The sequence below is a fragment of the Ictidomys tridecemlineatus genome, chromosome 1 (assembly GCF_052094955.1).
Source record: "Ictidomys tridecemlineatus isolate mIctTri1 chromosome 1, mIctTri1.hap1, whole genome shotgun sequence".
In the NCBI taxonomy this organism is placed as follows: domain Eukaryota; kingdom Metazoa; phylum Chordata; class Mammalia; order Rodentia; family Sciuridae; genus Ictidomys; species Ictidomys tridecemlineatus.
Genome location: NC_135477.1, coordinates 7,299,726 through 7,324,133, shown reverse-complemented (window position 1 = coordinate 7,324,133; position 24,408 = coordinate 7,299,726). Strand labels below are relative to the sequence as shown.

The following is a 24,408-nucleotide window of genomic DNA, read 5'->3' as shown; positions in this document are numbered from 1 at the left end:
TTTGTTTTAATGTTAATGGAAACACAGGAATGTAAAAGGAAATTTTATCACTAGAAGGTGACTTAGGGAAAGTCCTCAAGATCTTGGGGGAGGCAAGAAATACGTAAATAAAGAAAAAAGCGCTAATCATAAAACATTAATGATTTTTTTAAATTTAAAATTAACGTTTTAAATTTGAGAACATCTTTTATTTAAAAGACGCCATTGCTAGAGTGAAAAGGTAAGCCTAGGGGGGGGGGGAAGATACTTGTAATGCACATATCCAACAAGGAACTCATATCTGCAGCATTTTTTTTTAGGGAAAGCAAATAAACAAAAAACCTTCCTATAAATGAGTAAATGAGCAAAAGACCTGGATGAGTAGTCACAAAAGTAGTCAGCCTGATGGCAAGTCATCAAGAAAATGCCATTTAAGACCACTGTGCCATAGCAGTACACAGCTCCCAGTATACAGCTCCCAGTACAAATAAAATCTTAAAAACTGATAATGCCAAATGTGGGCCTCCAAAGAAAAGAAGCAACTGGACTCTCAATCACTGCTGGTAGGAGCGTTTTAACTGGTCTAATCAATCAGAAAAAATCTCTAGCAATACTAACTAAAGGTAAATACTCACACCCTAGGACCCAGCAATTCCACTGGAGGAACTACCCAACATCACATATGCACCTGAAGACCAGCACAAGAATGAGCCTAACTGCACCATGTGTAATAGCGCGACACTGAAAACAACCCCAAAGTCCGTCAATATGAAAATGAGTGACAAGCTCAGTCTTGCAAGAGAATACTGTGAATCAATGTGCCGCAGTAGGGTGAATCTCCAAAACACAAAGCTGAGCAAAAGGAGTCTGGTTCAAGAGTCCATGATGAATACCGCCAAATTCATCCAGGCAGGTCATCTCTAATGGTGGGGATCTCTGAGGAGAAGCTGGGGAGTGCCAAGCTGGGGCAGCGGGAGACCCCAGAGGTACTGCTGGTTCTTCCTCCTTCTAAGCCATAGTTTAACAGCACATTCACACAATGCGCAAGTGGAGTCTAGGACAATTCATTTCTATGACGATTCCATATGATTTCTGTAATCTTCTGTAATTTTAAAAAGGCCTCAGCTTTTCCTAACGACAACATCATACTGATTACAGACTAAACCCGTTTTTCCAATTCAGAAGGCATAAAAAAGAATTATGATGAATGTAAAAAAAAAGCTATTTCAAAAGTTACATACTTATGATTCCATATATCTAATTGTCTAAGAACAAAAAATTACAGAGAAGAAAACAGATAAGTGGTTGCAGGAGTTAGGAACAGGGTGAGGGACATGCGGCTACCAAGCAGCAGCACAAGGGTGCTTTGGTGGGACAGTGGTCTTTCCACGAACCTGCACAGGACTGCACTCAGGCACACCGGCACACGCACAGCTGATGAAGTCAGATCATGCTCCGCGGCTTGCACCGACGCCAATGTCTCAGTTCTGTTATCGTACCACAGTTGTGCAAAATGTCAGTACTAAAGGTGGAATGTGAAGGCTGCACAGGATTCTTCCCCCCAAAATCTTTTTGCAACTTCCCGTGGTTCTGTAATTATTTCAGGGGGACAAAAAGCTGCATTTTTAAAAGAGGATTTAAAAGGAAAAACTCTCTTATACTATGTTCAAGATTATTTAATATAGCTCATAAAACCACTGGTTGTTCACAGACTTTGTGGAATTCTCGTTTAAAATTCTGCAACCTCCCCCAAACTTGCCCCAAAACACATGAAGAAATAAAATAGGAAAGTCTCCCGACAGGGCTTCAACCTAAAGCCAGATGTGGACTAACAGTCACCACGTGTGAGTCAGATGGAGATGGTTAAGGGGAAAATAGGACTTCCCAAACGAGGGGCAAAAAACCTTTCATCCCTCTCTTGCTATGAGTGCCTCTAGCAAATCCAGGGTCTGCAGCAACTAGGAAATTAGACGCTGTATATAAAACCACATGTGGTTTTCTGGAATGGCCAGGAGCTTACCTCTTCACCCAAGGAACTTTCTAGAACTATCCATATCAGAAATTCTCAGAAAACAGCTGGACAGAAAGTAGGGGGAAGGCAGTGCCCACAAGAGGAGACAAGAAGAACACTGTCACAAAAACACAGGTGATTACAGATCTTCCCAGCGTCCCACTGGATCGCAGTGTTTAAGGGCTCACAGTGGGAAACCAACTTGGCCTCTCAGAAGAAAACCAGCGGAAAGATAAAAGGCTGCTAGAAACCAGGGTCAGTGCTGTCCTGGGACTGGATGGGGGGCCGACCTGGGCGACATCTGTACCTCTGGGAAAAGTCTTAGACTGCCCCGCAATGGAGGAAATCGGAGTGGATCTTGCCGCATTCAAAGACGAGTAAAGACAAACACCAATGTGCAGTCGTGGGGAACAAAAGAGTCTCAAAAGAAGATGAAAAGGGTACACCATCCAAAGGACGCAGAGAAATAATGCAGCTTTGAAAATGGTTTCATGTAATAGCTGGAAAATACTTTTCCCAGAAAGTACTCCTCTTAACTATAGCCCAAGAGACTCGGCCTTTACTTAACAACATCAACCAAAAAAAAAAAAAAAAGATATGATAAAGTTAAGAAATGAAAATATGTTATAGGTTTTTAAATATTTAAAATAAGGACACATGTGAAGAAAACTAAATATTTAAAGGCAGAAATTAATCCAAAAGGAAAAAGCTATTCTTTCTAAAGTGGGATCTTGACCAATGCAGCAAAGAAAAATAAATAAAAGATCTGAGAAATGGAAAGAAAAACCAAAATTGTCATTATTTAGCATCTTATAATTTTGCACTTAAATCCAAAATAATGTATTTTTATAAATAGTAACAGTTTAGTAAGGTTGCTGGATATAAAATCAACATACAAAAATCAACTATATGTCTGTATCCTAGCAATAAAGAGTTGGAAAGTTAAAATTAAAAGCATCACACTACAGCAAGTATCTAGGAATAAATCTATTAAAAATGCACATGACCTATAGAAAAAAAATATGAGCAATAGGAAAGAAGATATAACAACTGATGAGCTATACCATGTTCATGGATTAGAAGATTCAATGTTATAAATGTTCCCAAATTGATTTGTGAAATTAATGAGAATTTAACCAAAATTCTAAGAGTTTTTCTAGGATTTGACTAGATGACATAGACGTATGTTTGTGTGGTTCTACATACATGTGCACACAGTGGGTCAAGAATAACTAAAAGAAGGGGAGGAGGGGAAGAAGAATAGAAAGAAGGAAGAGAGGGGAGAAGAAGAAGAAGAGGAGAAGGAGGAGGAGGGAGGAGGAAGAGGAAAACTACCAGATACAAAGATCTGTTAGAGTAATGTAGAGATTGGAGTGTTTCATGCACGGGTAGAAAAATGAAGGAGTGATACATGGAGAAATGAGCCTTAAATCACTCATATGTAAGTGGACACTTGGTATCCAACAGACAGAGGCAGCACTGTAGAGCATCATCTTCCTGTTGGAGCACTCTCTTGTTCCACTCAAGCTGCTCTACCTGCATACCACAGATTGTGTGGCTTATAAGCAACAGAAATTTGCTTCTCACAGTTACGGAGGCTGAAAAGTTCAAGTTCAAGCCACCAGCAGATTCCATGCCCAGGAAAGGCCTGCTTTCTGATTGACATGCAACAGCCATTTTATCCCTGCAGCCACACTGGTGGAAGGAGCTAGGGCGTTTGGGGGAATCTCTTTTAAAAGAGGCACTAATTCCACTCATGAGGACTTGCCCTTCATGACTTAATCACTTCCCCAAAACTCACTTTCAAACACCCAGACTCCCTAGAGCACAAAGTCTTCTCGTGCCTCCCATGTGTGCTACCAAGACACATGGGTTCTGTCTCCTGAACCCCCGTCTGGAACAAACACCCAAGTCTTTGTCCTGAACACTGAAGTGTTAGTTCTGGCACACTGCATGTGCCCAATAAACAGGTGTGCCATTCTGTCCAAGTGCTACTACCAATAGTGAGTGCACCCCATGACAGGTCTGTAGGAGCCCTGCACTTGAGCATTCATACTCTCTCAGAATCAAAGAGCCACGCATAGGAATCACTATGAGACAATGAGAAAAAGGCACAGGAGTGTGAAAGAGAGATGTGCCAGGGGGGTTCTCTGGAGGCAGCACTTGCCAAACACTCATTCTGAGGCAGGGCTAGCAAACCACATCCTCAGGAGAGCCAGATAGGGTCTACCACCAGCAGATTTTGCATGACCCATAAGAATGAATTTTATATTTTTAAGGGTTACATTTTAGGTGGTTATATAAGTTCTTACATAATGTCCTCAATTTTGCCTCTTAACCAATAACATATTTACAATTTGATATTTTATAAAACTTTTCTGAACTCTCTTCCAAGGAATACAAAAAAAAAAAATCCCAAGATAGCAATCAAATCAGCAAACTTTGCTAAGATCTTAGTGTGTCTTATATGTGCTACACTCGGCAGACACCGTATAATCTTCACAGGATGCCACTAAAGAAGATGTTATCTCCACTTTACAGAGGCAGAAACTGAGCCATAGCAAAGTCAATAACTTATCCCGAGTCTCACAGCCAAGAAGCATAGAACCCGATCCCAAAAGCTGTCCTCTCAACCACCTGCTCAGCCACTGGTCCAAGTCCCTAGAGAAAGGATGTACAAGCAGAGGCTTAAACCACAGGACATCTGTGAGAAACACCCTTCCATCTGGCTGGGAAAAGGAAAGCAGAGGCCAGAAATGGGTCCAGCCATTGCCAAGTAGGAAATCATTCTGCAAGCTATACATGGTAAACGGCATGGCATGTGGTAATTTCTCTACAACACTGTTTAGAGTAGCAAAAGATTGGAAACAACAGAAATGTCCATCACTGGATGATTAAATGATGGAATATCCAATTGGTGAAACACTAAACAATCAAGGGTATTCTTTATCTCTGTTGTAGTAGTCAGCTATTGCTGTGTAACAAACCATTAAAAACTCTTAAAGGCACACGACAAGCATTTCTTTCTCAAGTGTCTTGTGGATCAGCTGGGCTCAGTGCAATGGCTGTAATCTACAGGCTGGGTCCACATCTGTTCCACTCCCTACTCAGCCTCCTTGGGCCAGTGACCTAAGTGCGTACATTTGGAAACCAGCAACACCTTTTAAGCCCTCGGCTCAGCGCTGGCACACGGTCACTTCTCCTCATTCTACTGGCCTAAACAAGCCCATGGACCAGCCCAAAGTCAAGGGGCCTTCATCTGTTAAGAAGGGAACTGAGAAATGCCTGGCAAAGAGTGTGGATATAGAGAGATGAAGTAGACCAGTAAGTAACCAGCCCGGTACGTCACTACAGAACAACATCTAGAATGCAGGTGGGCCCTGACACCACAGCTGCTCCTTAGTCATAGCGACAGCCAGATTCCCGTTCTCTCCCACAAGACCAGAGCTCCCCAAGGTGACTTCCACAGCTGAGACAAGCCCTTCAATGCCACCCACCTCACAGCTCGATGTGGTCAAGATCTGCACTGGAAACTGCCTTGGACATGACATCATGGGCGCCTGCACTGCCCACCACCTTGAACTTGACATACTGGCCATCTGCACTGGCCATCACCCTGAACTTGATGTAGTGGCCATCTCTACTGTCCACCATCCTGAACTTGATGTAGTGAACATCTGCACTCCCCCAGCCTTCTGCCACATCTCCATCAAGACGCCCTAGTGTGGCCTGAGGAGATGCAGAGAGGAGACTGACTCTGTCCTGAGAATGCCCAGCTGTGCACCTGAGACCCTGTCATGCTCAGCACCACCCCACAGGTGCAGCTGCCTGACTCCAGGCCTGTCGCTAACTGCTAGGCCACCCCACACACACACCCCCCAGAGCATCGTCACCCAGCTCTCTTCCACAGCTGCACATCAGGGACATCCCACCTGCTCGTCCCCTCCCAGGCTCTCCTCAATCTTATTTTTTTTTTTAAAGAAGAATTTTCAGACTAAAATCAGAGCCACGGTGGCCGCCTTTGAAGTGAGTGATCCTATCCTGAGGAAACCATGAGGCCAGGTCAGGAAAATAATCCCTGATGATCCAGGGGCAGGCGTGGGGGTGTCAGAAAAGGAGGCGACTTCAGACATCAGTAGGAAAAGAGAAGGAGAAGATGGGCCTTCAAAAAATATTTCTCAAAATATCTCCTCAAATTTTAATAGCTTCGATTCTCAGTATGAAGAACTAAGAGCGTTCAAACCCATCCCTCTGCTGAAACTACTAAACATCTGCACCAGACACATGTGAAAGCATTAGAATAAACAAGGTAGTGAAGACCAACCTGACCCAGATCTTAACAGCGGCCAGAACCCGGGCACTACTAAGGCCGAGCTCAAAGCCACCTCAGCCCTGCAGCCTTTGGGAGCGAGCATTTTACCAACCTGTTTGGATGGAAGGACAGAAAGTCAGCACCCAGGCCCACTCAGGCTGAGGCCATCAGCACCCAGTTAGTTCAGACTCTGGGAGAAACCCAGAAACACACACAGCCCCCACGCCACACTGGATCCTCAACACAGCCTTCTGACGGCTAGTCCTCTCAGTGGGCAGGGGTCCATTTATTACTGACTTCTGGTTTTATTTTAGCATGTTCGTCCTACCTGTGATTTCTCTGCTGGTGGGTTCTTAGAAACACAGTTCCAAATCCCACATTGTGCCTGGGGGTACATGCAATTCCCTCTGTGACAGCTCACTGTGTGACACAGTTTATGGGTTCACATGGCAGCTGAAAATGAGTCCTGTCTGTGTGAGATGTTCTGCTTATTTTAAGCAGCAGTACTGCTAAGCAAACGTGTAGCGTCAGAGAACTTTGGGTTCAAATCTGTTTTGTCAACTGTAAACAGCATAACACAATGTTGCTTTCCTCATTTGCAAAATATGGATAACAACAATGATAATAACACCCTCAATGCTCAGGGTGCACTGGGAGACGTCAAATACTAGGCCAAGTACCTGGCAATTTACTTAAGTATTTGACAAACGCTGCTATTGCTAGTATCAGGAGAAAGGCGATATTGGATATGACAGTTCAAAACAACAAAGAGGCAATAACAGTAATGGAATAGTTAATAATAGTAAATACTCAGCTAGTGGATCAGAGCTTGGCCATGAGTCTCAAACTAACTCCTTGGAACGTCCTGAGCTAAGTAGTTACAGGACCGATGTGTTCACATAGTGCAAGATGCCAGGCCAGCACTGCAGACTGTCCAAATAGAAGCCTTGATCTCTGATTCCCAGGGCCCCTGGGTCAGGTTGGGAGGTGAGAAGTGCACATCCAGGGCTGTGGGCAGCTAAGAGGTCCCACAAGAAAGGAAGTGATGTCCTGGGGAGGGGGAAGAGGCGGGAGAGCACCAAGGGCCCCAGGAGAATCAGAAATGACCTGCATGAACCGATCTGAAAATCAGGCTGGGAGCTGGGACATGAGTGTCTTCACCACCGCGGTGGCTCCCCATGCTCAGGCTGCAGCCGCAGGGGCCTGTGCCTACCCTGCACAGCTCGCCGACGGGGAGGGGCTCTCCAAGAGGCTCACTTACTTTCTCTGACAACGTCTCCCGGCGCGGGGACACTGTGGTCGTCACTGGCGGTCTTGTCCAGACTCTTGCTTCTTCTGCCTTTTCTGTTGCTATTTTTCCCTAAAAAGAGAAAGATTCCTTTACTTCCACATGTCAGAGCCACCTGGGGTGTCAGAGCTCACCGTCCTCTCCTGCACGTCAGCCATCTCCAGCTCTGTGTCCCTGTCCCTAGAGACGGTTCCTTGGACTCTGGGGCACCTTGTAGGTAATGACGGCGTGTTAAACGCACACCTGGTGAAAGCCACGCACACCTGCACATTGTTATGATTACGAGACTGCAGAAGGCTCTTGCCCTCCCTGAGGCCCGGCCACGCCACACACAGCTGCTGGAGCTGGAAGTGAAACCCTGGCGTTCTGACTCCAGCGTTCCCCCACAGGGGGCTGCCCCCACCTAAATCTCCCCAAGGCCCTGGCTTGGGAGCCTGCAGGTAATGATGCTGCCCATCTACTGGAAAGCTGCGGCCCAAGAAGCCCGCTGGCTGCGCTCCTGCTTCTCCTCGTGCTGTGCTCCACTGACGGCCCCCGGCACCCCTCAGCTCATGCTTCCTCCCCCCAGAACTGGCATGTGCTGCTCAGCCTCCCTGAGTGCCCTTCCCCTCACTTCTGAACTAGCTCGCTCCCCCCCCCCCCCCGCCGCGCCATTGCAACTCTCAGCATGGCCTTGCCTCCTTAAGCTGCCTAAATCCAGCCCTCCACTGATGGCTCTGATAGCCTCCAGTGAGGGTCCAGTTGCTTCCAGGCAGAGTGTGATGTAGGAGTTTGGGTGCATTTGAGGAACCAAGGAAGAGAGGTAGGGAGAGAAGCAGGGGGAGGCCAGGCAAGTGGCCAAGCAAGGCTGTGGTCCCCTCGGCCTGAGGCTGGCTTGGCTAGTTACCCAGGAGCTCTGGAGCAGAAGCCGCACACACAGTTGTCCCCACCTGAGACGAGGGGCTGCCTCTGACTGCAGACTGACATCTGGGAAGTAGGAGATGCAGCCTCCACCAGGATTTCTCCAGGAAGGGAGGAGCTGTGAACAACCAAGGCCCGGGCCCCAGAGCCTAGGGAATAGTTTGGGGGAAATGATGGGGGCTCCAGCAGCTTCCTCACAGCTCCACACACCTCTCCTGTGTGCATCATTAGGGTGGCTCCATGACATGTCTACTCAGAAGGCAGGGGCTGCACCTGGCTCAGCTCACTGTCTACTGCCAGAGACTGTGCATAACAGGCTGGATGAATGACTGGGTGGCCAAAAGGACAAAAGCCAAAGGAGGGCAGATCCACGAGGAGAGACACTCGAAGAATAAGAGTCTCTATATTAAAGAGATTTTAAACTGCAAGCTAAAAAGTCAAAAGCAGCTTGTGACTTGTACCAATTAATGAAGCTATTTCAGATTACTAGTCACCTGCTTCCCAAGAAAACCCTAATTCTTCAAGAAATGACAAGGAACATTGGGCCCAACCCAGGGAAATCCTCTTTTGTTGTATTCTTGGGTGATGCCCTCTAGGAATAGCTTTCATTTCTCATGTAAGTTGAAACAGACTTAGAAAAATGGGTGTCCCCTTTAGAGTCTAGAAGCCAGAAAACTGACACTTCATAATGGCTGGAAGAGGACCGACTCAGAGATCTGGTCACATCAATACCTCCTCAGTGTCACCATTGCAGCGGTCCTGATTCTCTGGGTAGGAATGTCATGACCAGTGTCCACCACAGACAAGATGGCCACTTCCAAAAGAGGCTGACAAGCAGTGTGCCCAAAAGACCTTAGTTATTCAGGAAGACTGTAGCACAACTGTTGGTGACACTGAGCCTGGTGTGGGAGGGAGATAAGGGGTTCTACCAAAAAATAAAGGTTCACAAGATGAGACCAACATGCGGGATCAGGGTGCCCAGTGGTAGTGGCAAGTAGTACTGAGATCACAGTCGGGAGGGCCCGGCCACCTTCTCTGGGCAGAGACCACAGTGGTCAGGAGCACCATCCTGGGAGCCTGGCTCCAGTGTGGGGTCCCTCCCATGTGCCCTGCATGGCCAGGGACCTGCCCCACTCATCTGGGCTCCCTCTTCAGCAGGAGACACAGTGCCACCACAGAGGAAGCTCCAGGGAGGAAACAAAGTCACGTGTGTGACCTGTGGTCACCCCCGAACAAAAGAAGGCTCCTATCTTTTCGTGGCCAGCGTCTTCCCTGAGCCCCACACGTCACAGAGCACTGCTCCAGTTGCTAACAGCGAACACGTGTGGCGCGATTCACAGTCCACCAGGCATTCCTGCAGTGACTCCAGCCCTCGACCTTGGCAAAGACTCCCAGGGGCAGGAGGCTTATTAAGAAGAGCATTTTGCAGATGGGGACACCGAGGCTCGGCAGGAGGAAGAGGTCTGCACAAGGTCACTGACGGAGCAGGAGGTTCGGAGCAGGAGATTGACTCCAAACCTGAGCCCTTCCCAGCTGGCTTGCAGGCTCCCTTCCACAGTCCCCTCCTCTCTGGAAGAAGAAGGGCAACATATGGTCTATACAGATGAAAGAAGAAAGTAGGGGGGAAGAGACTTCAGAGAAGGAGCCAGAATCAAATCAGCATCTCCATCTGGGCCGCGTGACAACACAGAATTCCTTAAAAGTAGCAAACTGAAGGCCAGTGAGGGCCACATGTCCTATTCTGGTCTACAGTGACAAAGATACTTCATCTGCTTAATAGAAAACCATTCCCCTCTCTGCACAAGCAGCTGACAGTAGCAAGCCCCAGGCACCGAAAACCCTTGGCTTCCTGCAGCTTTGCCCTTCCCCAGGAAATTCCAGCCCCAGAGGGCTCTGCGTCCCCTCTGGAGGAGGGACCTGGCCCAGGACTCTGAGGTCCCTGCCTGCTTCTCCTCAAGGAATGAACCCCCTGGAGGAGAAAAGCCCCACCAAGTGGGTCCTCGGGAGCACCCCAGAAATGCAGCCTCGAGGCCTCAGGCAGACAATAGTCGGGGGTCCCTTAGCCAGGCCAGGGGGACTCGGCAGGTGCACACACACAGCCTGAGGACAGTGGCTCCATATTCCTGCTCCTCGTGGCTGTGAGCAGGAAGGGGCGGGAGGCAGAGGGGGCAGCCTGGCCCCATTCCTTTCTGAGGACGGGCGGCTCCCAGAGGAAACAAGGATCCCCAGAGGATCGCGTGAATCCCGAGAGGCGGCTCAGTGGCTGAAGGATGTGTTCCCTTCCAGTCACTGGTGACCTCTGTGGTCACGCGGGGAGGGGACACTGTGGGGACATGGAGGCAACAGTGAAACTTCCCAAGTATGTTTTATCAGGACCAGACCAGACCCAGGCAATCGGGCAACCCAACAGCCCCTCCCCCTCCTCGTCTGCTGTGTCTTCCCTGAGAACCAGGCTGGTTGGCCCCTGTCCCTAGGGTCCAGCCTGTCATGCGGGAGACTGTCTCCACCAGACCCAAGGCAGGAGGGACAGTGGGGTCAGCTGGGGCCACAGGGCCTTTGTGGCCACCACTCCCGCCCTCTGTGCAGTCAGCAGTCCCTCCCTGACCCATAACCAGATGGACTTCCTTATTTTTAATTTAAGGAGGCACAGTGCTACCAGCAGCAGGGCACGGGTGGGCACAGGTAGGCACTGTGCAGTACCTGCCTGTTTCAGTTTGGGTTCCACCTGAACAGAGCTGGGGACAGGAAGGACTGGAGAGCAGGACTGTGTCTGAGAGGTGATTTTAGGCAGCACAGTGAAAGGACAATACCAACAACTCAGGGGTGTGGCTGGCAGGACCCCTGGGGCACAACCTGGCAAGGACTTGAGGAACAGGGGAGAGGTGCCTCTGAGCTGCCTTCCACTGAGCAGGCTGAATACAGACCATCCAACGTCACAGCTCCTCCAGAAGTGTGAGGGTATTATTGCCTCCACAGAGAGGAATCAAGGTTTGGAAATGTCACAAGCCCCCGTAAGTGGCAGAGCCAGACTCTAATGCCAGCTATGTGGATCCTGGGATCGCCCCACACGCCTCACAGGGACCAGTGTTCCATACAAATATGCAACATCAGAGGTTCACATTAAAATTTAAAGGTGTTCTATGCTGTGCCAACCATCCCATGATGCCCAATGCATAGTCAGTTGGCTGCCAGCCAGGTGGGGACACCAGTCCTTTCCCAGAGCCAGCCAAAGAAACCATGATCACAGAGCCACAGCCACAGTGGCAGAGACCTGAGTGGGCCACAGGGGGCTGAATCTTCACTGCTGACAATGCCAAGCGGGGTGCTCAGGGTCCCCAGTCCCCAGGGGACATCCAGATGATGCTCCATCTCAATCCAGGCTCCAAGGCCAGGCTTCCTGCATCCCAGCAGTGAAGGCACCAACCACCATGAAACCTGGCAGCCACGGACCTTGAGGCGCACAGGGAAGCATGAGCCACAGCATGCAAGCCAGCTTCCCCAACTTTCACGGGCCATCCACGGGCTGTGTGTGAGAGCTCTGTGCATTTGTGCATACGAGGGGACTGGTCTGGCGTTGCACACTGATTGGGCTGTGCCACACAAGTGCGCCTTTCCTCTCGCTCTGCCTGGGATCCTACACAGCACCTGAGATGGGTGTGACTTGCCAAGATGACAATCAATCTGCTGACCACAAGATATCGCAAAGCGAGACTCCACCTTTGAAACCCTACTCCCTGCCTTATTTGGTAAAGAACATTCCATCAAACTCCCTTGTGTGTTTCCCCCCAAATAAAATAAAAAGAATCCGGGTGCACACTCTCTTTCCAGCGCTGCTCCGTGTGGAGCTGACCCTTGGGGTCGGAGAGCAGTCCCTCCCTCGATCTTGGAAACTCATGTTTGTGTGCTGCGTGCGTGGTTTCTTCGCCGTTTTCTTAGTTACTGATACAGCCAGGTCCTCTAACCCCAGCTCATCTCGTCAGCCCAGCCAGCTGGCGAAGGGTCCCCCACCCTTTATGATCCAAGCCTAAGTCCTTATTTCTGGAGCCATGGGCAGGAGAGAATGTGCCAATGCTAAGTTGACTTTGGAAAGCATTTTGGAAAGGGCGGTGGTGCCTTAGAAAGCTGATTTTAAAAAAACAAAGCATGTCCTTTCCCTTGGAGTTTTGTAGGAAGTTGACCTGGACAAAACACACTTATGATTAAACCCAGAGTGAGCCTGGAGGTTTGCTTGTTGGTTCTTTGGGTGCTATAATAGCATCATGGTGACACTGAAATATTTATAAACACATTCTCCTAATCCTCACACTGCAGCTTTCCCAAGAGAAGACACTTCCATCCAAAGGCCACACTGCCCGATGCTGGGGGAGAGATGTAGCAAAGCTGAGAAGTGAAGCACCCTGTCCACCAACCGGTGGCAGCGCACACAACAGAAAGGCCTTTGTTGACAATCACACACGCTCAGATAACAGCTCTGGCTACTTCCCCCGCAATTGAGACACAACACAGTACAAAATGCAGACTGGATGATTCTGGGCACAGACGTACGAGCAAACATGGCTCACTGCCCACTCTGCAAATTCCACGGGCTCAGTATGACAGTGGTGGTGGGTTTGTACATCCTCTAACACCACAACAGCCTCAATGCTGCCTGAAGAAACCGCAAACAAAGGGATACGCAGGAACCCACCTGTAATGCTACATATCTGAGCCTACTTCTGAGCCAAGGTGCCCTGGAGGGAGAAAGAAAAAAAATCTTCCAATCACTTTTTCTGAGTCTTGTTTATTATTTTGTTTCTAACTGTTAAGTGGAGGGGGTGAGTTACGTAACTATGGTTTATTACTCTGTGCCATCTTATTCTCTAAAAAGAGTAAGGCCACTAACCAAAGTCATCAATTTGGAGATGCCATGCAAAGGAAGCACACCCCAAATCCACTGGTGTGCCCACCATGGAGGCACGGGACCATGCAGACCAGGGTCCTGGGGCTCCCTCCCTGAGCCCCAAAGCATTCCAGCTTCAGGAACCTGGAGACCATGGAGTTTAACTCAAAGCAGCTGAATAAATAGAACTAGAGGGAAGCAGGCTGTCAAGCCTGTGTGAGGAAGAACATTCTAGCAACCAGTACTGTTCATCCAGGGAACCAGCAGCCTCCAAATGGTGAGAACCCATCTGTGGCAGGTTGTGACCAGGGATTGTGCATCCTCCCCTCAGGCCTGCCCAGACAGGAAGTCTTTCTCAGTGACCATTTAGGCTCCTCCAAGTTGTAATGTTCAGGAATGAGCTGAGGTTCACAAAGGAGGACTTCAGAAATCGCATGACACCCAAGTCCACCACAAACTCAAAAAAAAAAAAAAAAAAGGATTCCATATGCTCACGGGGACATGTACACACAAGCATAGTAAAAACTAGTGGAACGTGATGTTGTAATCTAGTTAACATTGTTTTCAAATGTCATTTTCCTAGTTTCCATGCTGTATACCGCAGTGTCTCTCAACCCCCTGGGGATGTTTGGCAATGTCTAAAGACATCTATGGCTGTGACAATGACAACTGGGAAAGAGTGCTACTGACACTTAGTGGGTCGATGCCAGGGATGCTGCCAACATCCTCCAACTCGCCAGGCACCAACCTCCTTGGACCTGCACACAGTTGGTCCAAGATGTCACGGCTGCCACTGCTAAGAAACCCTATGCTACAGTTAGCTAAGGTTTATCTCTGGTGGAAACTGCGGAGTAGGGTGGTGGGACCTCACTGTGCTATTTTTGCAATTTCCTGTTAGTCTGTAATTATTTTAAACTAAAAACTTATATAAATGTTTTCAAAAATTTCATCCCACTCTATATATCAGGGTTCTCCTCGTGGAAGACGCAGTATTAACCAAAATGCCTGGGACAAGAAGGGTTTCAAGCTTTGGAATTTCTTGACTTTTAGAATATTTGCATATACCTGATGAGATATTGTGGAGATGAGAATCAAATCTGAACACAATATTTATTAATGTTTATATACCTTGTACACATAGTCTAAAGGTAATTTTACACATTTTTAATAGTTTTGCATATGAACCATTTCGTGGTGTGGAAGTTTCCACAGTGCCACCTTAGCGCCCAGCCCGTATTTGGTACCCAGTGTGCAACATCCACCCAGTGCAGAGATTCAGCCTGTAGGCTGGGGCCCTGTGTTCCCTCCTCCATAAGAACCTTTCCAAGATAATATGACACCCTGCTTACACAGCAGCCACTGAAGAGATGCACACTCCTATGGCATCGTGAGCAGTGTTCAGGTCAAGGCGCCACTCCAAGTGGGAAACCATTGTTTCCTTACACAGTTTAACTGCACAAAACTGACCCCCTTCATCTAGGTCACTCTTAAACCTGACTCTTCCACTACTTGAGGTCCAGATCTACTGAGTGAACACCAAAATTTAAAACCAAATTTTTAAAAGATAGAAATAAAACCAGCCACAAAATAAAAATGTGAGATGAGTCCCCACCCACGGATGACCCTCGTGGAGAGGAGCTCTAGAAAGCCCCCACACAATTCATTGGAAATAGCAGAAAGCTTGGAAGCAGCTCCCCAGCAGGCCAGCTTCCTAAGATAGTCTGGAATTCTCCAGGACCTGTGTTGGGTTTGGGGGTAGATGCTAGAGGCGCATTTCCTGCGGGAGCCAGGGCTGGCTATTCAATAGGAATAAACTGCTTCTTGCCCCACAATCAATCTCTATCTGCAAGACGACTTTCTAAAAGCAAATGACATCCTTCATGCAGATTAGGATGCACCTTGATTTCTCCTTCAGAGACCCCATTCCAACACCAACAAGTGCTGTCTATGCTCAAAGGACAAAGGAGAGCCACATCCCCATATCTGAGTCCACAGACATATTAGACAGTGAACGCTGCTAAGGGCAGGCTGTGACTTTCTGAGCTGTTTTCTTTAGTGGAGACAGCTGTCTCAGGAATGATGGCTGGTCACTAGTAAGAGTCCCCAAAAAGCAAATTGGCTCACTAGGCAGGCCCTAAACATCAGCATTGCCCAAGCTCCCTTATTTATTTCTTTTATACCCCATACTCTCATACTTCTACCTCTAACTGTTTTCTCCAAGTCCCGCAATTTCCATGAGGTCCATGAGGGTAGGGGACAGGTGGTCTTATACTTTCTATCCCAAGGGTCTCCCCAGCACCTTGTGCTGAACAGGTTCTCAGGGATGAAAGAAGGCCTCCCAGGAGAGTGAGAACACCTGTGAGGTGCAGGTGCACTGGAAGCTACAGTCAAAAGGCTTTTGCAACAATGGACAGAGTCAGGGGTAGCAGCAGGTTCTACTAGTCTTCCTATCTGCAGGTGAAGAAGTTAAGAAGAAGTTAAGGCTCCAGAAGCAGAGCCAGGAGCCCCAGACCCCCAATTTGGTGAGCCCAAGACCTGGCTGGTAAGCAGTCTGGAGCTTCAGCCACCTTTCCCAACCACCACCCCAGGGACTACCAGCAGCTAGCCATGCTAAACACATAGCAGATAAAACAACAACAACAATAACCCAGGCAAATTCGACTCCAACCATTAAACCAAAGAGCACAGGAGAAGGATTTTCAAATCTCCCATGTCAGCAAGTGACATTGAGTAAGTTACTTCAACTGTCAGTGCTGCCAGTTCCTCAGTAATTCAGCAAAGACATCCACCCTCCAGAGCCACAGAAAGAACATAGGAGTCTGGTGCACATAAAGACCAGACACGGTCAACATCCTACAAGTGGGAGCCTCTCTGTCCACTCCCATCAGCAGCCACTGTGGCTTTTACACATCTTAATTCCCACAACTTTCCCACTGGAAACGGTGGGAAATCTGGATGGTTCAGTTTAAGGTCACACAACTCCTAGAGCCACCTGTGAAACATGGCAGGGCCTCATGTATGTGTAAAGAGGATGCTCAGGTAGGGACACCTTCTCAAGAGTGTCCCAACCACCACTTCCCTGCTATCCTCACTGGTGACTTTCAGGAGCAGTTTAACCAAACAAAGGTGTCATCTTCTACGCCCCGGCTCTGTGACGGTGTCCCTGTGCTTCAAGAAAGGCTCCTGCAGGGTTGGAGAGTCTGGCCAGAGGTCTGGTGGAAGGGCCCTTGCTCATTCCCCACTGCTGAAACACCAAGCCTGCGGCATGCGCAATGAGCAAGGACCACTGGAAGGGACAATTGAGAGAGAGATCCACCTCACAAGGTTAGTGCAGTGAACCAAGTGGAAGTCATTCCCAAGACAGGGCTGGCAGAGACAGGAGGGATTGGAGAAGGGTGTGAGGGACGGATGGAAACAGCCCACTCCAGGCTGCCAGCCTCCGCAGAGCTTTCCAGGACTCAGGCAGCCTGGCCTCCCCACTATGGTACACCTGGGGCACTGGGTCCTGAGCCGCACAGGGTCCCCAGCTGGGGCTGTATGGGCCATCTTGCCCCAAGTGGGTGGAGGATTCAAGGGACCCACTGACAACAGGAGGGAGGGACTGAGAGGGACACAGGCTGGGTAAAGGCACTCTGGCAGAACTTTCCACAGAGGGCCACCTGCCAAAACAGGCCAGTCATTCACATGGCCAGAAAGGAAATTCATCTCAAGAAAACGCTGCCTGTGAAGACTGAGGAAGAAGGCAGAGCAGGAGGAAGTGCCCAGCAGAAAGCTCCTCCGCCCCACAGGAATGTCAAGCTTGGGGGCAAAAGGTCCTGGCTCCCCTGGGCAGCTTCCCAATGTCGGAGCTCTGGTGCCACCTCAAGAGACAGAGCGGGAGTGATCCTTGCAGCTCAGTGTGGGGAGCGCAGAGCACCAAGGAGGCAGATGAAGTCCCCAGGGAGGCGTGGGCACCACAGAAGGTTGGCTGGAAGCCAGAGTCCCCTGGAGGCCAGCGATGTACGGGCAGCATTCCCCGCCCCCCGCCCCCCAGCCAGCCCCTGCAAAAAGTTACCTGGTGGAGGCGGAGGCGACTCTGGGTACAACTTTTCCCTTTTGGGCGCTTTCTTGGGCTTGGTGGCCCTGGTGGGCGGCCTGGGTTGGGGCGGGCGCGGCTGCCGCTCCTCCTCCCCGGGCCCCTCGGGCAGCAGCGGCGAAAAGGGCTCCAGCTCGGGCTCTGGGCGCTGGTCGTGGGGCTCCCGGCTCCAAAGTTTCTGCACGTAATAGTCGGGGTCCTCGACGGTCGCGCGCTGGGCTCCGACCCCAGCCGTGGCCACCGCCAGGAGCGCCAGGGCCAGCGCGGGCGAGGCGGCCCCTGGGCCAGCCATGCCCGTTCCTCCTCGCGCCCTGGCCAGGGTCCCGGCCACGGGAGCGCCGGCGGGCCGCGGGCAGACGAGGCGCGGGGCAGGGGCGCAGGCACTGCAGCGGGCGCGGGGCGCGGGAGTCGGCGGCCTGGCGGGTGTGACCGGCCCTCCCGGGCGGGGCTGGGCCGGGCGGCGCGGGGCGGGCGCAGGGGCTCGTCCCGCCTCCCTCCTGCCCCGGGTCCGCCGTCCCGCAGCCCTGCCGCGCCCGCAGGTGTTGGAGTCCTGCCAGCCTCGGACTGTCCCCGACCTTTCTCTTCCACCGTGCTGGCCAGCGTGCTGCCCCGCGGGGCACTCATTTCCCCAGGAGTCCGGAGTTCCCCGCTAAAAGAAACTTCCAGGCATCTCTCAAATTCCTTCCTTTTACAGGTGGAGAAACGTGCCCCTAGCGGAGGCCAGACTGGCCCCGGGTGCAAATGCAGACAGAGCACAAGGCCTGCTCTTCTGCCCTCCTGCCCCGCCCCGCCCGCCCCATGCACCAGACCTGCTGGCTCAGGAGCAGTGAGTGAGGAATTCCAGAGCCCCCACCCCACCCAGCCTTGGATAAACCTCCCTCTGGGCAGGGCCTACTGACCCTGGAGGACATTGTGTGTGATTCGTTGGAGAGAGAATGGAGTCACCTCAAGGACCACCATCCCAGAGTTCAAGAGGGGACGTTTGATAGCCCCGAGAGCAGGTCTGCCCAGAGTACCCTGCACTGCCTCCTTTCCGGAAAGGGCCTCCCACCTTAGACCACTGTGTGCAGGGTTTTCTTATGTAGGGAGGGACCCCACCATCCTCTCACTTATAGTCTCCAGACTTGGGGAACCAGGAACAGCTCTGCGTTTCTTTTCCTACCTCAAAAAATCCCAACAAACTCTGTGACTTAAAGCAACATCTGCTTATTACCTGGAAACTCTGCAGGTCAGCAGCCTGACTCGGTGTCTCTGTCTAAAGTCCAGGTGTGGGCAAGGATGGGGTCCTCTGCGAGCCCTGGAGGAGATTCTGCCTCTGAGCCCACTCAGGGTGGCTGAAGCTGGTCAGTTCTGGCAGTTGTTGGACTGGGGTCCTGTTTGCTTTCTGACTATGGAAGCCAGACTTCACTGTTGTTGACTGTATCCCTTCCAGGGCTTTCCACAGCTGCTAGAGGCCTGTCTTATACCTGCACATGAGCCTGAGACTCAGAGCCAGTACTGGTACATCAAATCCACCCCACAACTTCAAATCTTCTACTTTTGCCGCATCTTTCCTCCTTGCAGTAGGAGAAAGTCTTCACTCTAAATGGCTTATGTGACTAGAGGGGCCCACTAATAATCTAGGACCTCCACCCTCTCTGCAGGTGCTCACCTTAATCTGCCTGCCCTGTCCATTCTGTAACTTAGTCACAGATTCTAGGGATTCAAGTACAGCCATCTTTGATGGCTGATATAGGGACAGAGGACCCTCCAGCTGTGGGCTGGCTCTCACCTTTCCAGACCCATTTGGCTTGGGATGTGATTCCAGTTACCACCGAGTTGAATCTGGGTACCAGTGCAAGGCCTCCCCCTTCCCCTGGGAGCGTGGGGAGTCCCGTTTCTGAGCCCCACAGTGGGCAGAGCTTGGGCCAGGAGAGTTGCTGTTCTCTGCCCAGGCCCCTCTTGCCACCTCATTCTCCCTCATTGCCCACCTAAGCCACCCAGCCAGGCCATTCTTTGGGGCAGTCTTCTGGGTTTCTAGGTCAAGTCCGAAGCAGAATGGCCAGGTGAGAAGGAGGGCTGCAGGTGAGGCAGTGCCTACTGGGAAGCACCAGGATTCTTGGACCTGGCTGTCAAACCCCCGGGGACATTCTGGAATACAACCAGCAGAGATTTCCAGAGTGAAAGGGGAGGAGACTCCCTCCCTCCCCTGACGTTCCAAGCAGCTGGGATGGGCCGGATCCCACCCGCTCCTCCATGATGTGTCCCCAGAGCCCACTCACAGGATCTGTTTTATCTGAAGCCAACTACCCCAGACAATGGGACAGGTCAGCATGAGGCTTCAGTGGCAAAAAAGAAAGGCTCCGAAATGAGCCACACACCTGGAGGTCCCAGCTAGCCTGGCAGCCCTCGCCAGAGGGGCTGCAGAGATGGCCCAAGCCAAATGTGTGCCCTGGACCTCCTCATCAGAGCCCTGGGGCTCGCTAAGCATGCAGACAGATGCCAGGCCCACCCAGACCTAAGGACCTCCTACGGGTGGGCTCAGGCACTCCCACCTCTATAAAAGGCCTCAGCTAACTCACAGAGTTGCATTTTACAGAGGAGGCTGAGGGCCGAGACCCACCCCAGTAGGCCAAGGTCAGGAGGAAACTCAGCTTGGTCCAGTAGTACAGCGTCAGGCTGAGTAAATCTTGGCAGCCCCAATCCATGAGTTCCTAAAACATTGTGCTTCTTTCCTGACGCTTCTAAGGTAAATAATAGAACACAAACCTTTACTGTAGTGTCTGGGAAGCATCCAGAGAATGTCCCCAAGTGTGATTCTCGGCACATCCCTGGAATCAGGAAACAGTCCCCCTCTGGCTGTGTGCTTGTTTGTTTTCCCTGGAGAGACACATAATTAAAGCAAGCAGAACAAACAGAATGGGAATTGATTGCAGCATGCCAACTCTCTGGGGACTGCAGTCCGTGGCAGTTCCTGGAGCGCCCTTTGTCTGCCTCTCTCTGGGGCTGCATGCCTGGAGATTGGTGGGAACTGTCGGACTTCACAAGTGTAGGAAGAGAGGGCGGCGAAGCTGAGCTCATTCTCCTGGTCTCCAAGCCTCTTCTTGCCTCCCATCTTCTGCCTGGCTGCCCAGGAAGGGCACTGAATTCTCCTGCTTCCCCAATGAAGCCTTCCTAGGTCACCTTTGTGTCCCATCTGTCCTTTAGCCTCTGCTATAGCTCACCCATCAAAAGTCCCAGGGCCTCTTATTCACCTTATTCTTCAACTCACCTCCTCTCCTGTTCCCACTACCATTCTTTTTAGTTCAACATTCAGAACTCAGAGGCCCAAGCCAGAATATTGGAATACTGCTCACGGGGTGTCCCTGCTCTTGCTACTCTGACTTGCCGTTTACCCTGCGCTCAAGGTTCCCAGCTACTCTCCATGTACAACATCACCCGCTACTGAAGAGCCCACACAGGTCTAATCTCTCTACTTCTCTCCCCTTTCAGTGGGCAACAACAGTAATGCCTACTCTTTATGACTTCCTGCACAGCATCTGTAAACTCTTTTAAACTAGTGATTATTATAATCTACTAATTTTATGTCTCCCCAGAAACCAACAGAGTTCAAGAAAGAAAATCCTCCATGACTCCTTGTTGCATGTCGGCTAAGGTCTTCCATGGCATCAAAGAGGGTTGCTTTTTTTTTTGACCTTTGTGTTCCCAACCTAACAATGTATCTGTTTAACTTCAGTCTTGGACCCTACCCAAAAGGCTGTGAGCATCTCTTGAAAGCATAAGTGAGCTAATGCCGAGGATTCTGGACGACAGTCATGCTATAAAACCAGACACTCCCCCTGGGAGCAGCAGCTGGGCTGAAGGGAACCTAAATGGCAGCTCAGATCCCCGGTTTCTGAGTTCCCCAAACAGGGTTCATTAAAGGCAAGCCATTGTCTGCTTCCCTCAAGAACCATGAATGCATTTCTGTTAAGCATGATAAGCCAATGTTTGTCTGCTCCTTCATCCCTCAGACTCAGGATGCTGTTAAGCCAGTTTCTGTTATACAACATAAATCTGTGCTTGTCAAATAATCCTCAAACACCTCACACAGCTAATAATTGTTCAAATATTTATGAGCCCCACAGAGGAGATTTATGTTAAGCTGCTTGACAAGGAACAAGAGCCTGTGCAGGTCCCAGGAACATTCTGTTGAAACAAATATTGCCAAGACATCAATACTTTCCTAGCATTTTTCATAACGGACTTTTGCACCTGCTCATTTCCCTAATTATCCCTGAAGCTTTACACTTTCAGAGAGAGAGAATGAAAATGGAATTTTTTTGAAAGATCAGTAATTTGAAAAATTAGCTTCTATATAAAGAAAAATACATACTCAGGCACAGCCATTTCTAAAAATACAGTCTGGAGATGGATGCTTAGAGAGAGATATCAAGTTGTTATGGCAACTATGATTATAATTATGAAGCTGGAGGGTTTTCCCGTTCATTACTGTGTTGAGATGTGGTGATTTAAATGGCAGTGTCCTTTGTAATATCCTCAATCTCATTACTACATAATTACCCATTTCATATTTAATCTTCCGTGTGTTTGTTCTTACTCCCATGCCCTGTGGAGTTGGCATCTTTTGACAAGCCTTATTCTTAGTTCATGGGTCCCACTTGCACCTCAGCTCCTCTCCTCGCCATTGCCTCTACTCTGTGATTTCATTTTCACTTTGACCTCTGGGGAGACTCGCTTGGGCATGAGCTAGTCCATTTGTAAACAAGAAGACACTGTTATGAAAGTTGTTAAGAAACCACCCCAACCGACATGTGGGGAGATGCTCAACTCAGAAGAGCCAGAGCCTGCTGGGCATCCTAGGAAATCCAGAATTTCTTGTTCGCCTACTGTGTGCAGGGTATTTACAGCAGCAATGATGCTTCACCTCTGTGTTGGCTTTCCTGTGTGCACCCCTGGGTCTGCAACCCTCTTGCCCTCCTGTATACTGGAGGCACCCCCTTGAGGACTGAGGGCCAGTGTCCTCTGATTTCTGATTGGCATTGGCCAATGGGAGGTGCCAGCAGGAGGTAGGAAGATGAGAGGAAGGAGAGGAGGTTTGGGTATTTCTTCCCCTTGACCCCAACCCTTTCCCATCCCTGTCCCTGGGGACCTGCTGGTGGCTGCATTTATTCACTACCTTAGAGTCCTCTTTCTCAGCCCCAGTTTTGGAAGCCTATGGGTGGCAATGACTTCCTGCAGACCTGAGCCTGTAGCAACTAGGCTCTGGTACCTCAGTATCCCTCACGTGTCCCCTCATCCCTGCCCACACCTCTGAGCTTCAGTCATCTGTGTGTGCCACTCTTTCCTGCTGGTCTCTGCTGGATGATACACTCTTCCCAAAGCACTAAGAGAGGAGAATAAGTCTCCTCTGTTTTGCAGCTGAAGAAACTAGAATAGTTAAGTCACTTGTTGAAGGACACCTAAATAACAAGTCACAGAGTTGAATGAACCTCCAACTGTTTGGGTCCAGAACCTCTGTTCCACCATATATGCTGCAGCCTCAGGCCAAGGGAGTGCCTGCCCACTCATGGCCCAAGATGCATTCAGGCAGAGCAGCTGAGTGCAGGTGGAGCATGAGCCCTCCATAGTGGTCACCCGTCGGGGTGGCTTTAGACCCTGGCATATCTCTAGCTCCTCCTTCCAAACAAGATTACTTAAGGTCTAAGTCCCTCCAAGTTAAAAATTGTGGAGCTGTTCCTGTTGTCACTGAATGCACAAAACCCAAGAGAAAAGAAGGAATAATCCTTTTGGAGTCTCCATTTTCATGAAGAGGACTCCAGGTGAGAAGCCAAGACACAAGCCAGCCCATCACCTCCACATGCATGGAACAACTGTGTTCCAGCCCAGAACCAGAAGAAAGGGTCAGGAAGGCCTGAAGCTCAAGTACATGACTCTCTATCCCCTATGCCAGGGGTCAGGCCTCTGAACAGCATCAGTGAGTGCCACTGGTCTACCCATCTGGAGAGGCCTAGGACTGGCCAAGAACAGCCAGGCCTATAGTCCACGGTCAACAAAACCCCAATAGGGGTCCCAGTGGAGACTCTGCAGTGGGGCCTCTCTGCTCTCTCCCACACCAGCCACCCACTGAGCCAGACACAGGGAAACTAAAAAGATTCAAAGCACTGTGAACCTAACAAATTTGAAAGTCAAATAAATTCCCAGGAAATGCTAGATTTGACATGAGAAGAAAGAACTCAAACAGAATAATATTAAAGGAATTGAAATGGGAGTCTGCCAACTCTGAAAAAAAAAAGTTATAAGTAATTTTCCAGGTGAATTTGCCAAGTTTAAAAAAGATAAATTCCCATCTTAAAGAAGTTGTATGGGTTTTTCCCCAGAAATTGGAAAAGTGAAACCTATTATCTTATCATTTTATTAGGCTAATGTGACCTTAATACTAAAACCAGAGAATGAAAATGTCAAAAAATAATCAAATAGGTTCATTTTGTTTTATACATAGATGCAAAAAAGTCTAAGTCAAATATTAACTAACAACTAATTTTTTAAAAAATAAGATATAATAAAATAGGCTTTATTTTAGGAATACAAGGATGGTTCAACCATAGAACACCTATGTAATTCATCACATCAATAGATCAAAAGAAAGCATTTCATAAACTCCAACATCTCTTTTGGAAAGAAACTTTTAGCAAACTATAAATGAAAGGGAACTCTTGACTTGATAAAGTTATAAAATACAAATTTATAGCAAACATAATAATTAGTTGAACAAGTTTAGATAAACTCTCAGGAAGACCTGATTTAAGGCTGGGATATTATTTTCTGGTCCTGGACATTATGGCCAAAGCTCAAAGGGAAAGAAAAAAAATACAAAAAAAAAATGTAAAATTTCAGAAGAAAATAAAAATATATTTATTTTACAGGTTAAACAATCAGGAAAAACCAATAGAAATATCAGACAAAATAAGACTTAGTTTTACAA

At 49.3% G+C, this 24,408-nt stretch overlaps 1 protein-coding gene across 2 annotated transcripts in view; it reads right to left on the bottom strand.

The window, feature by feature from the left end:
• The window catches only part of Cpxm2 (carboxypeptidase X, M14 family member 2), a 95,160-nt gene extending 77,288 nt beyond the window's left edge, over positions 1–17,872 (bottom strand). Inside the window, exons 1-2 of one of the 2 annotated variants that reach the window (XM_078024725.1) lie at positions 17,424–17,872; positions 7,564–7,662 (exon numbers count right to left, since the gene is read on the bottom strand). In XM_078024725.1, coding sequence (XP_077880851.1) covers positions 7,564–7,662; positions 17,424–17,736 — 412 coding nt within the window. In that variant the 5' untranslated portion in view covers positions 17,737–17,872. The remainder of the gene's footprint in view (positions 1–7,563; positions 7,663–17,423) is intronic. The other variant, XM_078024730.1, reaches the window with a different exon arrangement.
• Between the last annotated feature and the right edge of the window lie 6,536 nt (positions 17,873–24,408).